Source organism: Melitaea cinxia, chromosome 8 (assembly GCF_905220565.1).
Source record: "Melitaea cinxia chromosome 8, ilMelCinx1.1, whole genome shotgun sequence".
Taxonomy (NCBI): Eukaryota; Metazoa; Arthropoda; class Insecta; order Lepidoptera; family Nymphalidae; genus Melitaea; species Melitaea cinxia.
Genome location: NC_059401.1, coordinates 3,042,151 through 3,060,362, shown reverse-complemented (window position 1 = coordinate 3,060,362; position 18,212 = coordinate 3,042,151). Strand labels below are relative to the sequence as shown.

General features: G+C 33.6%; 1 protein-coding gene across 1 annotated transcript in view; it reads right to left on the bottom strand.

Moving 5' to 3' along the window:
* Nucleotides 1–2,918: 2,918 nt before the first annotated feature.
* Nucleotides 2,919–18,212, bottom strand: part of LOC123655980 — a 52,016-nt gene continuing 36,722 nt past the window's right edge. Inside the window, exons 6-8 of the mRNA XM_045591709.1 lie at nt 17,269–17,421; nt 4,253–4,436; nt 2,919–3,850 (exon numbers count right to left, since the gene is read on the bottom strand). Of these exons, the coding sequence (XP_045447665.1) occupies nt 3,573–3,850; nt 4,253–4,436; nt 17,269–17,421 (615 nt within the window). The 3' untranslated portion in view covers nt 2,919–3,572. The remainder of the gene's footprint in view (nt 3,851–4,252; nt 4,437–17,268; nt 17,422–18,212) is intronic.

The following is an 18,212-nucleotide window of genomic DNA, read 5'->3' as shown; positions in this document are numbered from 1 at the left end:
TGTCTGTCTGTTTATTCCGGCTAATCTCTGAAAAGGCTGGACCAATTTTGACGGGGCTTTCATTGCCAGATAGCTGATGTAGTAAGGAGTAACTTAGGCTATTTTTATTTTAGAAATTTATATGTTTTGTAACTCTTTGAACTGAACGATAACTTGTTTGTTAGATTCCACGGTGACGTAGTCACGTGCACAGCTAGTCAGCTAGTTTGAGTGCTGCAATAATTTTTACGTGAAAGTTTTCCGTGGGTCGGTTCAAAATTCAGCTCAGGGCAAGTCGGCTCAAGATTCAGATTCTTTTTTTTAGACAAAAAAAGCTGGAGCTGGAGGAATATATTTAAAATATATTTTCTATGTGAAACCGTAAAATGTAAGGGAAATTTTGAGTCTTCCTGGAAAAAAGTTTATTAACCTTCGTTCATTTAACGCAATATAGGTGATGGTAGACCTAGGAGAGACTGATTTATGATAATCATTGTATAAACTCTAAATCGATAGCTGTAGCATCTATTTAAAAAAAATTACTAGCAGTTGCCCCTGGCTTCGATTGGTTAGAAATCGATAATATTTACAAAGAGGGACTAAAGTTGTGAACAATCATTTTCGTTTTAGCCTGTAATATCCTCCTGTTATAATATCCTGCTGGGCATAAGTCACTTTCCCCAGGTAGGAGAAGGATCAGAGCTTAGTTCACCACGCTGTTCCAATACGGCTTGGCGGATATATTCCCAACTATGAGTAACGATCGCTATCAGGTGTACATGATAACAAACGTGACCAACGGCTTAACCAGTATTACCAGAAATTATTACCCGTCTGGTCGACAAGGTGCCGTGAAAGTATCCTACTTTCGCAAAAATTATCGTACGATCGAGAGATCGTATATCGAGAAATCGTTGCTTTGCAGTATTTCAGTATGACAGACAAAATTATCGTACAAATCGCGTACGATCCTAGGGTTCGTATCGTACATCTTACGTAGGCTTGAATTATCGTACATGTACGATAATTATCGTACGTTTGGGATCACTGGGCTTAACGTGCTTTCCGAGGCACGGTGGGGAGACCCGCAAGGATTGCACAAGCACCGAGACTACAGCAAACATCTGTATGACCAATACAACGCCACAATCAAACCCGCAACTGCCAACGCAATATCCATAAATAGTGCTGTGACCGTTGCGCCAACATCACAACAATCATTATATTATACAATTAAGACCTCCTTGTATATCACGTTTATGATTCCATCTATGAACCTTCGACGACGTCTACTAACTGTAACTATCTTTCTATCAAATTTTAAGCTTGTAGCATTAAAAAATGAACGAGTTTCATACATCAAACTTGTAAGAGCCCTTAGACCCCCTTAATCTGGCCCTGTCGAGAACCCGTTCTTAGCAGACATCTACTGACTATAAACTACCTTATTGCAAAATTTAAATTGTATGGGTCCAGCAGTTTTTTGATTTAGTGATGAGTGAATGACTCAACGATTATTATATCTCTCGATTATCTCAAAAATATGGTATACGGCTGAATTAAGAATGATTTAATATTGTTTACTGTTCTACTGCTGTTTTGCGAATTTGTTATTGAGTTACAGATTTTATGAGTTCTAGTAGTTTTTCTCACATTTTCCTTAACCGATCAAGCACAAGCGGAAACATAAAAAATCAAAATGAATGCAATAAGTACTGCTAAAAAAGTATGATACAACAAATATGAACAAATAATTAACAAGTAAAAACAATTGACTCTTCTTGACTGTCATAAATCAAATTGCTAGGTTGACGGTTATAAATATATGATTGTCATTGGGCTATTATGAAAAAAAATATCTTTATTGCGGTTCAAATTTTTATTGATTCTTAAATTAATTACATAACAACAAATTTATTATGTTAATACAAAATTAAGGGTTTCGATGTCAAAATGTATTTGTCTATGTATGTATTTATTTATTCATTTAATACTTATGTTTACACTTTCACTCAAAAGTACATGAAAGAAAATAATAAATTCTATTTAATACAGTAACATAAGCGACATGAATTAATTTATTTGAAGGTACCTTGTAGACAAACAGAAAAACATCATAGGTTTTATTATATGACCAATGTTTTAGTGTTAGCATATAACGGTAAAAACATTTAATAGATCATAATTATCGAAAAGCACTTATTACGTAAGCACTCCTTATCACAAGTGATTTACAGTACGATGTTTAAATACTCCTTGCATTCAACTATCAAAAACAAAGTTTTTTTTTAGCAAACAACACCAAATAAACGTGAAAGAGCGACTAAGCTAGACTAGCAACACAATTTGAAAAAAAAATGTTGAATTTTATATATATTTTCTAGTTCTTGATTTTTTTTTAATTTAAAAAAAAAACATATGGCTTTATTTATTTTTGTCGACAGTATAAAATTACATAAATAATTTAAAAACGTCATATTATACAGTCGTGTGACTGATATTACGTCACTTCCTTTATATATTTTTCTTACGGTTTTAGTATCACATTTTTTTTCAGTTCGTTTGCCCAGCCAAATGTGAAGCCTGCCGTAAGGAACTTCGTTCCAATTAATTATTATATAATTTTTATTTATGAAATTGCTATCGTGTGCATGGTCGTTTTGTTTCAGTGATCGATGCACCTAAGTTCTACAGTTATTTAGTTTTTAGTTCGTTATTTATAGACAATTAGCCCTGTGTTATCGTCATATTTTTTTGTCGATTTTGTGTTACGTAGTAATGCAGTACTGCTATATTTTCACGTATAGTTTCGGCTGTGGTATGCCTCCGTGTACCTATATGACACTAAACGGAAGGATACCAGTTTAAAAACACGTTGTAAATTCCTTGATTGTTATTTAAAATCAATATAAATAAATGGAACAAAAAAAAATAGCAACAACAAGCAAAATGTTTTTTATTTGCTAAAACAATACTACGCTTAATTTGTAAACAAACAAAACAAAACACTATTGTATTCTACCTTTACATTCGATAATACATTTTATAATACAATACGACGTATTTATTACAATTAAGTAATTTACAAAACTTGTAAGATTTATATTAAAAATTACAAAAATATTTACACTATTTGCGCATTAAAATATTTAAAAACTACACTAACTAGAAACGTGTAAGAAATAAGATCAAAAATAATAATTTACGTTAAAAAGAATGAATTTTATGAGTGTTAGTAATAATCTCACTAAAAAGCAATACTATAAAGGTTTGAATACTAGATCTTTTCACATATTTTTTTTTTGTATAGAACTGTTAATATATGTTCTATATTACTGATCAAAAACTTGCAAAAACAACAAATCTATTCAAAACACAATCTATTCAAAGTACAAGTTTAATTCCATTTATTATTTTCCAGAACTTCCACACAAGTATTATAAAGTATAACCTGGCAATACAAATCTGTATTTCCATAAATTTTCGTATATCAAACCTGTTATAGTACAGGAAAGTTGAATATATAATTAAAATATTTACAGTGGGAGTACAAAATGCAATTCGGAAATTGTGATTCCGGTAGAAGGGGAGTGTTATACTTTCTCCTCCGGTGTTTGTAAGGGTACGCTGGCTTCTTCTGCCTTCTTAGCGGCCGAAGTAGATGTTGCTAGACTATCCTTGTGCCTCTTCTTTATTCTCTCTTTGTGGAAGTATAGCCGGAGATATAAGCAAGGGAATACGACGCAGTCACCCTCAGGTTCCTCGGCGTCGATGTAAACTCCTCGCACTAGTATTGAGTTGGAACAGTTGAGGAGTATCAAAAGCGCCAGGCTGATGATGTGTGAGCACCAGTTGCTTAGTTTTGGCGTATCTATGGAAAAGTTACATTCATTATTGCTTTAGTAATATGACTAAATACTTTTGGATTGTGACTATATTTTTAGTTGTTATTTTATATTCATAAAGAGTCACTATGTTCAATGGAATTTTGCAGTGTTTTTTCAATTTAATGTATTAAGCGTGGGTATTTACGATTGGAATTACTTGACAATATCTTTGAGAATAGTATACTTCGTTCTACTATACTTGGTAATTTCCATAAAAAAGTACTTTAAGTTATTACCAGTTTTATTCTAACATTCTGGCCAACTTTACCAACGTTACATTGTATTTCTCATAAAAAAATTTTTCTGACAACAACGTAAACTCTTATTGTATGTAATCGAGTGCTGTAATAACAGTCAGTTTGATTTTGCATACTATATTTAATTACCTGGGAAAAAATAAACATCCATCAGACCCCAAACAGCTCGCCACACGTTCACCGTCGCGAAGAAGGATATGAGATGGTAGAGATCGGCGACCAACAACCTCGGCGCCCCCTGAAGCTTGCCCACCAACCAACGCATGGGTACCTGAGTGGCGAATGTTAACGCCACTATCGCGTAGCCTACCACCTATTAAACAAAAAATATAGACATTATAACTTTTGCCATTAGGGGTGGCAGACATGTAGGTAGCTGAGAACAGTACAATTTGCACCAAATATTATGATGTTTTTTGTCGCGACCTTGGGTCCAGCAGTGACTTAGTACTATTGGCTACTATACTATTTGGCTATGAGCTTTCTAAATAATAAGTTATAGTTATATTGAGTATAAATATATAATTTTTGAACTTGGCGTTGCCTGTATTCAGCCGTGGATTGCTATTGGCTATAGCGAGTACTATTTGGATATGAACTTTCTTAATAATATGTTTAAATTAATTGAATAATATGTTGAAACTATATTACGATTGTTTTTTATTATTACACGAACAAAAGAGTTTTATGTTGTTTTGTACTTTTGTACTTCTAACGTATAAGTCTATGCCGACATCCGTATATTTTTAATAAAATACTAGATCGTTCAATAAGTCCCGAGACTAACCTGGAAATGGCGCATATATTAAAAACTCTTTTGATTTTTAAAAAGTACTGGCTATCAATACAAGAATATGTGTCAAATTTTTAAAAATGGAACAATAAAATTATTGATTTTGAAACATTTAAGTGACGCTACGGTTGTAATTTCTATACAATGGAAAAAAAACGAGTTTCGCGTGTTGATAAAACATTGTTTTTTAATGGGAAAAAATAGCGTTGAAGCACAGCAATGGCTTATAAAATGTTATGCAGGATCAGCTCCCTCTAAAGCAACCATTTGTCGGTGGTATGCCGACTTCAAACGCGGTCGCATGGACACCAATGATGGGGAACGCTCAGGTCGTCCAAATGAAGCAGTGACTCAACAAAATATTAAGCAAGTCCTCAAAATCGTATTGGAAGATTGGAAGGTAAAAGTGCGAGAGATAGCCGAGATAGTGAAGATTTCAGCTGGTAGTGTTTTCACTATTTTACATAAAAATTTGGCCATGAAAAAGCTTTTTTCTAAGTGGGTGCCGCGTTTGCTTACAACTAATCAAAAGGAACAACGTTTCAATGATTCAGAGCGATGTTTGGCGCTGATGAATCATAATAAAAAAATTTTTTTACGTCGGTATGTAACAATGGATGAAACCTGGATATACCATTTCACTCCGGAATCCAATCGGCAGGCAGCGGAGTGGAGAGCGGCTGGTGAAAGCCGCCCGAAGCGTCCAAAGACTCAGAAATCGGCCGGTAAGGTTATGACGTCTATATTTTGGGATGCGCATGGAATACTTTTCATCGACTACCTTGAAAAGGGGCAAAATATAAATAGTGACTATTACATGTGCTTATTGGAGCGATTGAAGTACGAAATTGCGGATAAACGGCCTCACTTGAACAAAAAGAAAGTGGTGTTTCACCAGGACAACGCGCCTTGTCACAAGTCCGTGAGAACGATGGCCAAAATTAACGAATTGGGCTTCGAATTGCTTCCTCATCCCCCTTATTCGCCAGACTTGGCCCCCAGCGATTACTGGCTGTTTGCAGACCTCAAAAAAATGCTTCAGGGTAAGAAATTTGACTCAAATAGTGAAGTTATCGCAGCAACGGAGGCTTATTTTGAAGCCAAAGACAAATCGTTCTACACACATGGGATAGAAAAGTTAGAAAAGCGTTGGAGGGACTGTATCGCTCTTGGAGGAGACTATGTTGATGAATAAAAATTAATTTTATAAAAAAGACCTTTTTTTAGTACTTAGTCTCGGGACTTATTGAACCACGTGTTAGTTATACCCGATAATCTCGTAATGTTAATGTGACTTTTACTAAAAACTTTGTTGCAAAGATGCAAGGCGCTAAATACTTTCTATATGATTATTAAAAATTAAATTAAATTTTATTTATTTTAACAAATTAGTAATTGTTTTAACGCCACTAAGATTAATTTTATCGTCGCTTACTGTTGTGTAGTATACAATTATCATACACATAACTCCACATTAACAAGATTTTACTGTTTAACGTAAGGAAAAGTTGCTTTCAAGCAGTTGCGTCGAGTTGGTTATAGAAGTAGTAAGCTAAAACACAAAATACTACGTCATGTAGCTCTTTGTAAGTCTGATTAACATATCGACAGACGCTCTAATGAACGGCGCCTTCAGTAATTCTTTTGCAAACTAATAAATCCCTTATCAATATTTGTAATTCAACACATGGCTGTACATAGCGTTAAATCCTTTTTATCTTAAAACTTTAACAGCACTGGCTTAGTGGCAATTGTTTGTAAATATATTTAAACATAGTCTGTTTGGTGAGCAGTGGAAACGACAGCGGGTATTATTTATAAACGAGATAGTAAGGTGCTTTTAGGAATCAGTTTATATTTTGTATTTACTCGACAATTATACAGGTGCGATAAGGATATTTCGATGGGGTATTATTTATTATTTAATCATATTTCACAATGCATGACATATAACTGTTTGCTCGCAAACGAAAAAAAACCGACTTCAATTACATTGACGAGTAATACAACGTAGATCGACGAAAAATTGGCAAGTAACTACGCGTTCTTCCACGTCTTTTACTTCAAAAACATAGGTCTTTCATACAAACTTCCAACCCCCGTTTTATTCTTTTAGGGGTCGAGTATCATAAAATCCGTTCTTAGCGGATGTCTACACCCTATAAGAAACCTACCAGCCAAATTTCAAGTTTATAGCTTTTATAGTTTCGGAGATTTCGTGATGAATGAGTCAACCTATGTTTTTTTTCCCTTAATAATTGTGTAAGTCTATCATATCGTAGTTTTTATCTATTTATTATTGATCTTTCCTCCTCAATTTGTGCACACTTCTAACCGCTGCTACTATATCGTGTCCAGTACCCAAAGGTTATCTGGAAGAAATCGCTATTTAGCGATAAGATCGCCTTTGTACATCTTGTATTGTATTTTTCTTTATATGCGTCTGTATTTCGGTGTACATTAAGAATAAATAAATAAAATATAACTAAATAAATAAACCTACCATACCTCGTTTTAAGTCCAAAAGGGAGTTGATTTCTAAAAATACATTATTTAAACACCTTCTTACCATCTATAGAGCATACATTTTAAATTTTAAGTCTCTTACTTCAAAAACATAGGACTTTTATACAAACTTCTAACCGCCGTTTTACCCCCTTAGGGGTCGAATTTTATAAAATCCGTTCTTAGCGGATGTCTACGCCTTATAAAGAGCCTATTTGCCAAATTTCAAGTATGTATGTTTTATAGTTTCGGAGATTTCGTGATGAGTAAGTCAACCTACCATCCCCCGTTTTAACCCCAAAAGGAAGTTGATTTATAAAGATACATTATTTGGAAACCTTCTCATTATCTATAAAGCATACATTTTAAATTTAAAGTCTTTTACTTCCAAAACATAGGACTTTCATACAAACTTCCAACCCCCGTTTTACCCCCTTAGGGGTCGAGTTTCGTAAAATCCATTCTTATTGAATGTTTACGCCCTGTAAGAAGCCTACCTGCCAAATTTCAAGCTGGTGTTATAATTTCGGAGATTTTGTGATGAGTGGCCTTTCGCTTTTATATAATGTATAGATAGCCTTATAGCGTGAAAAGTATCGAAATGCGCCTCGAATTCATATTATACTACTCAAAAATGTAGTACGAAAATTAAATTTTTTACGCGTGTTTCTTAATCTGAACAATATTTCAAAACACATTGATTATGTGAATGTGAAGAAAGCAATAAACTATTTTGTTTTCCGTGTCTCGTATTTGTAGCTAGCGCCGGCAGTGGCGATGAATCTGTATAAACGGAATGGATTTATTGTACAAATTAAAATAAATGGTAAGCTCTAGTTTTTCGTTTATTTTTTTGAGAACCCCTACCAAAAATGTCACGAGCCGCCTCTGCCTCTGCGGTATGGTTGCGTGAAAGAGATCGCTGTATTAGCGAAAAGGCCGCCTGTTGCAACTAATGCAATTTGAATTTTCCCTCTCATATATTGTTACATTTTTGTATTTGTGTCACAAAGTGTAAATAAATAAATGATACATACGAGTCGAATAAATGTCTTTATCATTATTTGACAAATATTTTAATTCATGACGGAGTGGATATTAATTTAAAATCTTCGGTTAAAGCACGTATTTTACTCAGACTTACGATTAATATTTACACAGACAATTACGTCGGAAGAAATTCCACAGAATAACAAACACATTATCAACAAAATGCAATATCAAACAAACGGTTCAATGAACTACGTAACAAACACGTATTAATTAGAACATCTTCAAGTCTCAAGCATGTATAAAATAACTAAGTACTATCGCTATAAAATTATTTTGTGATCTAAATAGGAATCACTACATCCGTTTAATTATACGACGATGTTATTAAAAAGTTTTTTGATATTATATTATTTATTTTTATATATCAGCTGTCATTGACTGCTTCTATATATGTTTTTATATACTGATAGGTTTAATGGCTTTCAATATTTTATATATAAGGGTCTATGAATAAGCGTCTAGCACAGCGTTATCTATGTTTCCCTGTTACGCCTATGACTCTTGGTTACGTGCGTCTCTGTCAACACAGAAGTAATTTAAAACAAACGGGATCAGTACATTTGACAACATATTATATACAGGCACATATATAGTTTAATTTTTTTGAAGTCTACTCCTTATCAATCAATCTAATATATAAAATTCTCGTGTCATGGTGTTAAACATTGAACTCCTCCGAAACGGCTCGACCGATTTTAATAAAATTTTGTGGGCATATCGGATAGGTCTGAGAATCGGCCAACATCTATTTTTCATACCGCTAAGTTATAAGGGGGAGGGGGATTAAGCGGTTTAATAACATATATGGCAAAACAACGTTTGCGGGGTCAGCTAGTTTTCCTATAAGGCCACCGTGCACCGGTATGAAAAAAATATAAGGAGTAAAATGTACTGAACGAACAACCTCGTTACGTTTTTGTTATCGCTATCTATTGCATCAAAGCTGACACACACACACACGTTTTTTAGTTTGTTCTTTACATACAGAGTTTCTAGTAGGGTACGTCTTAAGGTCGACTGGCAAATAAGGCTGTATAGATCTAAGTCAGCTTTGAGTTCAACGTCTTAAACCGACTTAAAAAAAAGAGGATTTTGATGATTCTTTTTTAAATTGAAAGTTCATGCTTGTCAAGCGAGTACTTTTTGAGTTATCGCTATTAATGCGTATTTATTTGACTATTTTTTCGTCGCCCTACGTTATATTATATACCTCTTAATTTGTTACTGGGTGTAACAATTTTGCCATGTGGCCCCATTTGAATTTGATCGAGATTTGAAGTGAACTTTTTGAGTGATCTCCAATAATGCTTATTTCATTGAATATATTTTCAGTCTTGGTCAGTCAATTGATTGAGACGAAAATATAAAAAAATAATGTGTATTTAATTGACCATATTTTGGTCTACCTACGTTGTATTACTGGTTGATGTAATTGAAGTCGCTGTTTTTCGGTTCCAAACGAACACAATTATTTGTATAGATATAAGATAAAAAGCCTGAAGTTTGAAGCCTGAGGAGAGACTTTGAAACAAATAACAAAGCTTTTTACGATTTCTTTTTTATTTGCCTTATTTTGTCTTTGTTAATGTATTTTGATTTAAAAATATTTGCATTGATATGGTATCGAATCGTCTTTTACGATCTTTTAATCGATATTAAATCGTTTTATCTATAATATGTAATTATGTTCGTATAATTGTTTATTTCGTATTATGTTCGTATAATTGTTATTTGTTTTACACAAGATATGAAACATTTACACTTTGATAATCTATACAAATAAATAAAATTAAAGTGTCTGTTTGTAATATTATAATAACCGCTTTTTACTAAATGCATATGGATGTATACACGGTACATATAACAAAATAACATTTTTTACAATTTTTGTCTGTCTGTCTGTCTGTCTATTTGTTCCGGCTAATCTTTGAAAAGGCTGGGCCGATTTTGACGGGACTTTCACCGGTAGGTAGCGGATGTAATAAGGAGTAACTTAAGGTACTTTTATTTTTAAAAAATATTTATTTTATAACTTTGTAAACTGAACAATAACTTTTAACGTTAAAAACCACGCGGGCAAAATCACGGGCACAGCTAGTTTGAAAATAAAAAAGAAATAAAATGAATCTTTGGTTACATATACGCAGATATATTAAAATTTATAATGACAATTTTAAGTCAACGCATTTTGTGTATGATAAATGATTACCAAAACATATAAACGCCTGCTACATCACGAGCATCACAAGCACCTTCCTGGTTCATTCATAATTACAATACACATTACATTAGTAAGTGTGTACACTTACTAATGTAATGTGTATTGTTCACTATAAATATATAAGACATTACAGTAAACGAATTTATGTACAATACTGTCTTATCGCTCAACAGTGATTACTTCTAGATAACTAAAGATATAATTTTTTTGACAACAAGTTTGTCTACTTAAATGATATATTTGAAACAAAACATATAACATTAATAATAAAAAGTCGAATATAATTAGAGTGCGCCTTTGCAAATATAGTTCCGCATAATCATAATCTCAAAAACTTTTATCAGACGAATTGAATTATTTTATCTTTTTAATCCTTGAAATGTAACAATATTTTGTAAAATATGTTTTAAAAATTATTTTCGGCGTACTACCGACAGCAAAAGCATTTTTTGCTGTCGGTAGTACCGTAAAAATCACGTATATTCCAAATGTTAAAACTTTAAGAAGCATTTGAAGTAGGTACAAGTTTATTGTCAATGTAATGTAAATTGCAATCCTCTAATTACGCACCAAATTTCTATTTGTGTTTTTAACTTGTTGACGTGACAACGACTAATAAATCGATGAATGCCAGCTGTATGCACGAAAAATATACAGACTCATCGTAGTGTTACGGTCACTGTCCCGTTACGTGAAGTGGAGTAGAAATAGATGCGGCGCAAGCCTCGATTGGCTTATGCGTCCGAGAAGATGTTTTGTTATGGCGTTGTCACTTTAAACTATCGTCCGTAATTGATTTACAGACAACCAATTTTTTCTGATTTCCTGTGTTTTTGTTTAAATATTATTTAACCTAATCTTTAATACTCCATTTTACATATTAACTACAAAACAACTTATTGTTATTAAATATGGTCAAATTAAAAAAAGTTTCTCCAGACGCTGGACTTTAAAATGAGCACAAATCTAAAAATAGTGGCCCATTATCTCGTTGAGCATCCAGGATCTGAGCTAATAAGGTCTAGTGGCTGCCTTATTACGCAGGACCACTAATGAGTCGGAGTATTTCTGTCCGTCCGTTCATCCCATTCATCTTCAATGTCACAGCATGATATTGAACGTGATACTTGGTTCTTACATAATTTTACTGCGTTTTATTTTAGAGCAAAACCAGAGCAGTAGTCATTGTAATGAAATAACTTGACTCCCGTGACCATGGTTGCTGTAAAGTATCCGAAACGTCGGGCATCTAAAAAACTTAATAAACCGCGGTAAAATCGGAAGAAGTTGTTTCATTATAATGAGTGAATTCGCATAAACATTACAAAACAACAAAGCAGTAGTCGCGCTATTTGTTACTGCAGTTTTAAGTGCTGGTGAAATGAACTTTTTTATTTAAGTACATATTATGATCTTATATTAATCTATACTTATATTATAATCTGTAAAGTTTTTTTTATTAAGTTTAAACGCGATAATCTCAGAACCAATAGCTGATTCGAATTGAAAAATTACTTTTGTGTTGGATAGCCTATTTAACGACGACTAGGTATTTTATTTTTATTTTATTTATTTATTAAGAAAACCAACAGCGTTTCAGTTAATACATGCTATAACTAAATTACAAAAAAAATAAGGCCAATAACAGGTTTCCCTTTATAATATTTACAAGCATAGTTACATTGTTGCATCTGGACCGATGGGATGGCGCGCTTACAATAGTCACAGTTATGGATCAATTTTTTTTTATTATTGTTCAATAAATTTATACGAGTATTATATATAAAGTACAGCGTGTTTGTCGATGTTTCAATGTATAGGTATATATGTATAATATATAATAATGTTTTCTATAATATATTAAAAAGTTATTTTAATATCATTATATTTACTATAATCATTAGATAATAAAATAGGTATTAGGCAGACATATTATGTGTGTCATCACATAGTGTGTTGTGTGGATTAGGAATTGACGCCCTAGCCCTACGATGTCAATATCTTGGGATCGGTACATGACCACTAGGGAGCTTTAGCTTGCAATAATGGTTATTATCTCGAGTCCTAAAGATTCAAAAATATTTAGCGAGGGTCGCGCACATTTATTTACTTTTAGTTTTTAGTTTTAAGATTAGTTTATTTCTAAAATTAGCTTTAGAGAATGCAAATAAATCTATGTCGTTGAATGATTCATTAAAGATACGTGGTAATCTAGTCAGTACAGAATTGGCAGAGTATTTTCTGCTACTACAAGGAACAGACAACAGAGGCGTATGACGCGTACGACGTTTAGGTGCACAATATGACAGTGTACCTACTAGCTCCGGGGAATCCACGTGTCCATTAGCTATATCATACAAAAAACACATATCCAAGACATTGCGGCGTTCCTCGAGGGATAATATGTTATTTCGGTGACAATCTTCAATGTAAGATTTGGAGAACTGTTGACTGCGATAGAGAATGTGTTTTAAAAATCTTTTTTGGACCCCTTCAAGTCGGTCCTTATAAATATTATACATTGGTGACCAGATAGGACTTGCATATTCGAGAACACTGCGAACGTACGCGAAGTATACAGTTTTAATGGCCTCAATGTCAGTAAAATTTTTACAAATCCGAATTACAAAACCTAAACTCCTAAATGCTTTCTGCGTGATAAAAATATTATGATTGGAAAATGTCATTTTGTCATCAAAATATACACCAAGGTCCCGAACGATGTTGACTCTTGCTATCGTATTGCCATCACATTCATAAGAAAATATAATGGGATGTCTCCTACGTGTGAATGTTATACATTGACATTTTTTAACGTTGACACTTATTTTGTTTCGAGCATAGAACGCATAAAGGGAGTCAAGGTCGGACTGCAACAAGTTACAATCTTCAAGGTTTTTTATTTTTAAGTATACTTTTTTATCGTCCGCATACATTACGTGATTAGCATGCTTGAAACAGGTTTTGATGTCATATAAGTACGAATTGTAGAGAAGTGGCCCCAAGTGGGAGCCCTGTGGTACGCCTGTAGGTACGCTCACGTAGTTAGATCTATAGCCACCTACGACTACTGCTTGGGACCTATTTGTTAAATATGATTTTATCCATCTCAACAGATCTCCGTGTATTCCCAATTGTTGAAGTTTACTTAAGAGTATTAAGTGGTCGACACGGTCGAAAGCCTTCTCGAAGTCTGTATATATAACATCAACTTGACCACCATGCTCCATATTAGATAATATATAGTCGGAAAAGTATGCGAGGTTAGTGATTGTAGAGCGATTTTTAAGGAATCCGTGTTGTTCGTTCGGTAAACTCTTGATAATAACAGGATAAATTGCATCGTAGACGCATTTTTCGAGTATTTTACCAAGTGTGTTAAGAATAGATATACCTCTGTAATTTTCGATTTTAGTTTTAGAATCTTTTTTATGAATAGGTACTATGTGTGCTTTTTTCCATATAGTAGGAAACACTCTACAGGTATAGGTAGTTTATTTTTTTTTTCAAATTAACGCATGTAAACCCGTTGGCACTGTTAGTCATGTATATTAATTTTTATAAATGTATTTGATAAGACAATCATATTTTTTCAAGATACGAATAATAATTATAATATGATACTATTGTAACATTTATATCATAATTTTATTTATACAAAATTTTTTATATATATTTACAATTCACAACTTAAGAATTAAATATTTACAGATAGTTTTGGTATAAATCATGTCCGCGTGGAATTGTGCCAAGAATGCTGGCAGCATTTCCCCGTTGAATCGCTATGCCGATTTTCTGGGCAAAAAATGCACCAGCCCTCTTGTCACCAGTGGAGGCAATAAGGCGAGGTGTCACTTAAAAATTTTTTAGCACTGCTACTCCAAGGTCCAAGTGTTTCGACTGCAAACGGCACAAAGATGTAATTTGGAATTAGTGACGAATATTTGTGCCGTTTAGTCTTTTCAACTTTTTCCGCTGCGGCTCCCGCTTTTAAGGCTGTTTCCCTGACATGAGACGGAGCAAGTGTGTCAACGCAGGTTGCGTCCCACAACAGCGCCCGTCCCCTTTCCCAGGGAACCAACGTCAATCCATCAGGTCTCTTGCCATCATTGCGACTAATTCCAGTTGGCTCGATAAGAGCAGGAACGTCGATGGTGGCAAGAGCTCTTTTTATGGTATCGTTTAGGGAACCGTGGCGGGAAAACCTACCTGAACTCTTGTTACAGGAAAGGCCGTGTAGTCCGAAAGAATCGACCTCTTTTCCGCACGGACATCTGTGTTCAAAGCACAGTGGAGCTCCCAACCGGAGACCGAGAGCAATTCTAAAACTTTCATTGTCTAAAAGCGTCCCAAGATTTTTTGACGGCATTGCGTGTAACCAGTGACCTGACTCTTTATTTGACACAGCTAGAAGGCTGGCACGGTTTTTGTCACTTGTAAGATTTTGCGTCAAACTTATATGAGAGTATTGTGAACTATTGGTATATCCCAAAGTTTTTGTTTTGTAACGTCCTTCGGGATATCGCCATTAGGACACATTAACATCTATTAATAAATTGTATATTAATTAATAATTTATAATTTAATTTTGTTAACCGTAGAAACTAAATATTATCAAAAACCTAAACAAAAAGTGCAAATAAAGTTTTTAATCTCAAAAATATTTTATTGAGCAAAAGTCTTAATTATTGAAGCAGAAGCTCTTTGTAATTATGCAAAATAAAATTCTTGTAAATTAAAACTGTATTAATCGTCAACTATTTTACTACTGTAGTAAGCGACTGTAAATTTTGGATTAAAAATAATGAATGTAGAATTACTAATAACACAAAATTTTGCTAAACGATTTATTAAATACTAGCGACCCGCCCTGGCTTCGCAAGGTTGCAAAAATTATCAGTGTTCCTCTACTATATATATTATGCATGTATTATACATATAAACCTTCCTCTGGAATCATCTATTAACTAAAGAAAACCACACCAAATCCGTAGCGTAGTTTTAAAGATCTAAGCATACAGACAGCGGGATGCGACTTTATTTTATACTATGTTATGATTTAGTTAAGAATGTGTATTGAGTAGAAAAAGATTGATTGTACTTAAGCCAGGGTCTATTTAGTTATTAAATTAACTACGTATAAAGTTTTGTTGTAAAAGATTCATCAACATCTATACTATTTAATCTTACAAAATTTTCATGATATTTGTGTACTATAAACATGACTAAAGTTTGTTTGGTTGAACAAAATTATCTTTGACTTAAAAAAATTTGAAGTTTGTTTAGTCCGTTTACCTAATGAAGAAGATAAAGGCTATAATATATCTATAGCTTTTATTGTATATAGTAGCGGAGCACCAATTAAAATATTGCTAGAATGAGGCCGCCCGACTGGTAGCATTACAGTTATACAAACATTGTTTTTCTTGGTTTCGTACGCATGAAGCTGCTCGTGGATAATTGTATAAATTTATTGATAATCATTTAAAAATATTATTGACCTTATATATTCAAAGTAGCGAAGCAATCGCGATGGTAGTACATCGGGGAACGGTTCAGAGGAAGCGCCAATTGTAGCGAGTAAATGGTCACTGACTCAATGACGATGTATGACCCATATGCGGAAAAATAACATGATCTCAGCGAGAAATTTTGTGTTCTTTGTAAAGTACTACTTAGACTGTTTATTGCTTGAAGTCATCGGTAATCTATTTGGATTTTTTAATGAGATGTTATATTTAACGAGCGCGATACATTAGGCGCAAGAGGAACCGCATTAAATTACTGACTAAAGGGATGAAAAGTAATTAGCTGAGGCCAATTTTCATTTAGTGTACAAATCGTGTAGTACAACTACTGAAGTTGCGCTGCTTACAACTAGGTCTACTACAATAAAGACGGACACAATTGCCTATAGTTAAATAATTTCGTCAATAGGCCCTCGCCAAACTTTTGAATTATGTACTTACACTTCGCGTCGTTGCCGTTAAGATTACACCGTAGTAAGGTATAGTGATCAAAAATTGTTCCATTTTAACTTATGTAAGCAGTGTTTATTGTTTGTTACCAATAGAATTTATTTTATTTTATTTTATTTTCATCATTACAGCCTATAGAGTCCACTGCTGGACATAGGCCTCCACAAGTTTACGCCAAAAATAACGTGAACTTATGTGTTTTGCCCATAGTCACCACGCTGGGCAGGCGGGTTGGAGACCGCAGTACGCGTATTTTATTTTATTTTATTTTAATGTAAATTTGAGATTTTTTTTTACTACACTTTAAACAAGATTACAATTACGTGTATAGGAAGTTGGTAACGACGAATTTATTTCTGAAATCTACGAAGATATCTATTAGTACTATTTTATTATATAGGAAACCAAGACGTACACGTTACAATTCTTTCGTAACTAAAAATAACAGTATAATATTGAAAGTATAATAAATTTTTCATTATACATTGCAATCATAGGCTAACTCAACACGTCTACGGAAATATGTAAGACAAGAAAAAGAATATATATATATAAAACGAATAGAGATTTAGGGTATAAATATATGGCTACTTACCAATGATGTGATAAAGGATTTGATCTGGTCATCAGGGTAGACGAAAATGTCCAGAAGAGCCCAGGTGCCGCGCCATACAAATACCACCAGCGAACCCACCACGGTCACGGAGAACACACAGTCGAGAATATACAGCGCAGTTTCTCTGCTACTCTGTAACAAAAAAAGCATTCTGTGAGTATTAAGACAAAAATCTGTAATGGCGGAGTGTGTATCCCGGACACAAAGAATTAAACAAGTGAATTGAAACTGACGATTACAACTGAAAGTCTTTTAATTTTGTGTAATTTTTAACCGACTTCTCAATTCGACTGTATTTTTTTTATGTATGTTACCTCAGAACTTTTGACCGGGGGACCGATTTCGACAATTTTTTTTTAATCGAAAGGTGGCGTGTGTCAATTGGTCCCATATAAATTTATTTGAGATCTAACAACTACTTTTCGAGTTATATCTAATAATGCGTTTTTACTTGACGCTTTTTCGTCGACCTACGTTGTATTATACCGCATAACTTTCTACTGGATGTACCGATTTTGACAATTCTTTTTTTGTTGGAAAGGGATATTCTTAGTTTGGTACCATGATAAGGAAACCAGGATCTGATGATGGAATCCCAGAGAAATCGAGGGAAACTCTCGAAAATCCGCAATAACTTTTTACTGGGTGTACCGATTTTGACTATTTTTTCGTCGATCTACGTTGTATTACTCGTCGATGAAATTGAAGTCGGTTTTTTTTCGTTTGTGAGCAAACACAATTATATCCATAAAATTTTCATGTAAATTATTTACTCGCTACATATTATAAAATCATTGAGAATTAAGAGAATTATATAACAATTCGTTTTCATGAAAGGATTATTTATTTATTCAACAACAGTCAAGCGATTTCTGTGGACGAAAGTCAAGCTAACTTTTTTAATTATGTGTGCAAGGGAGGTT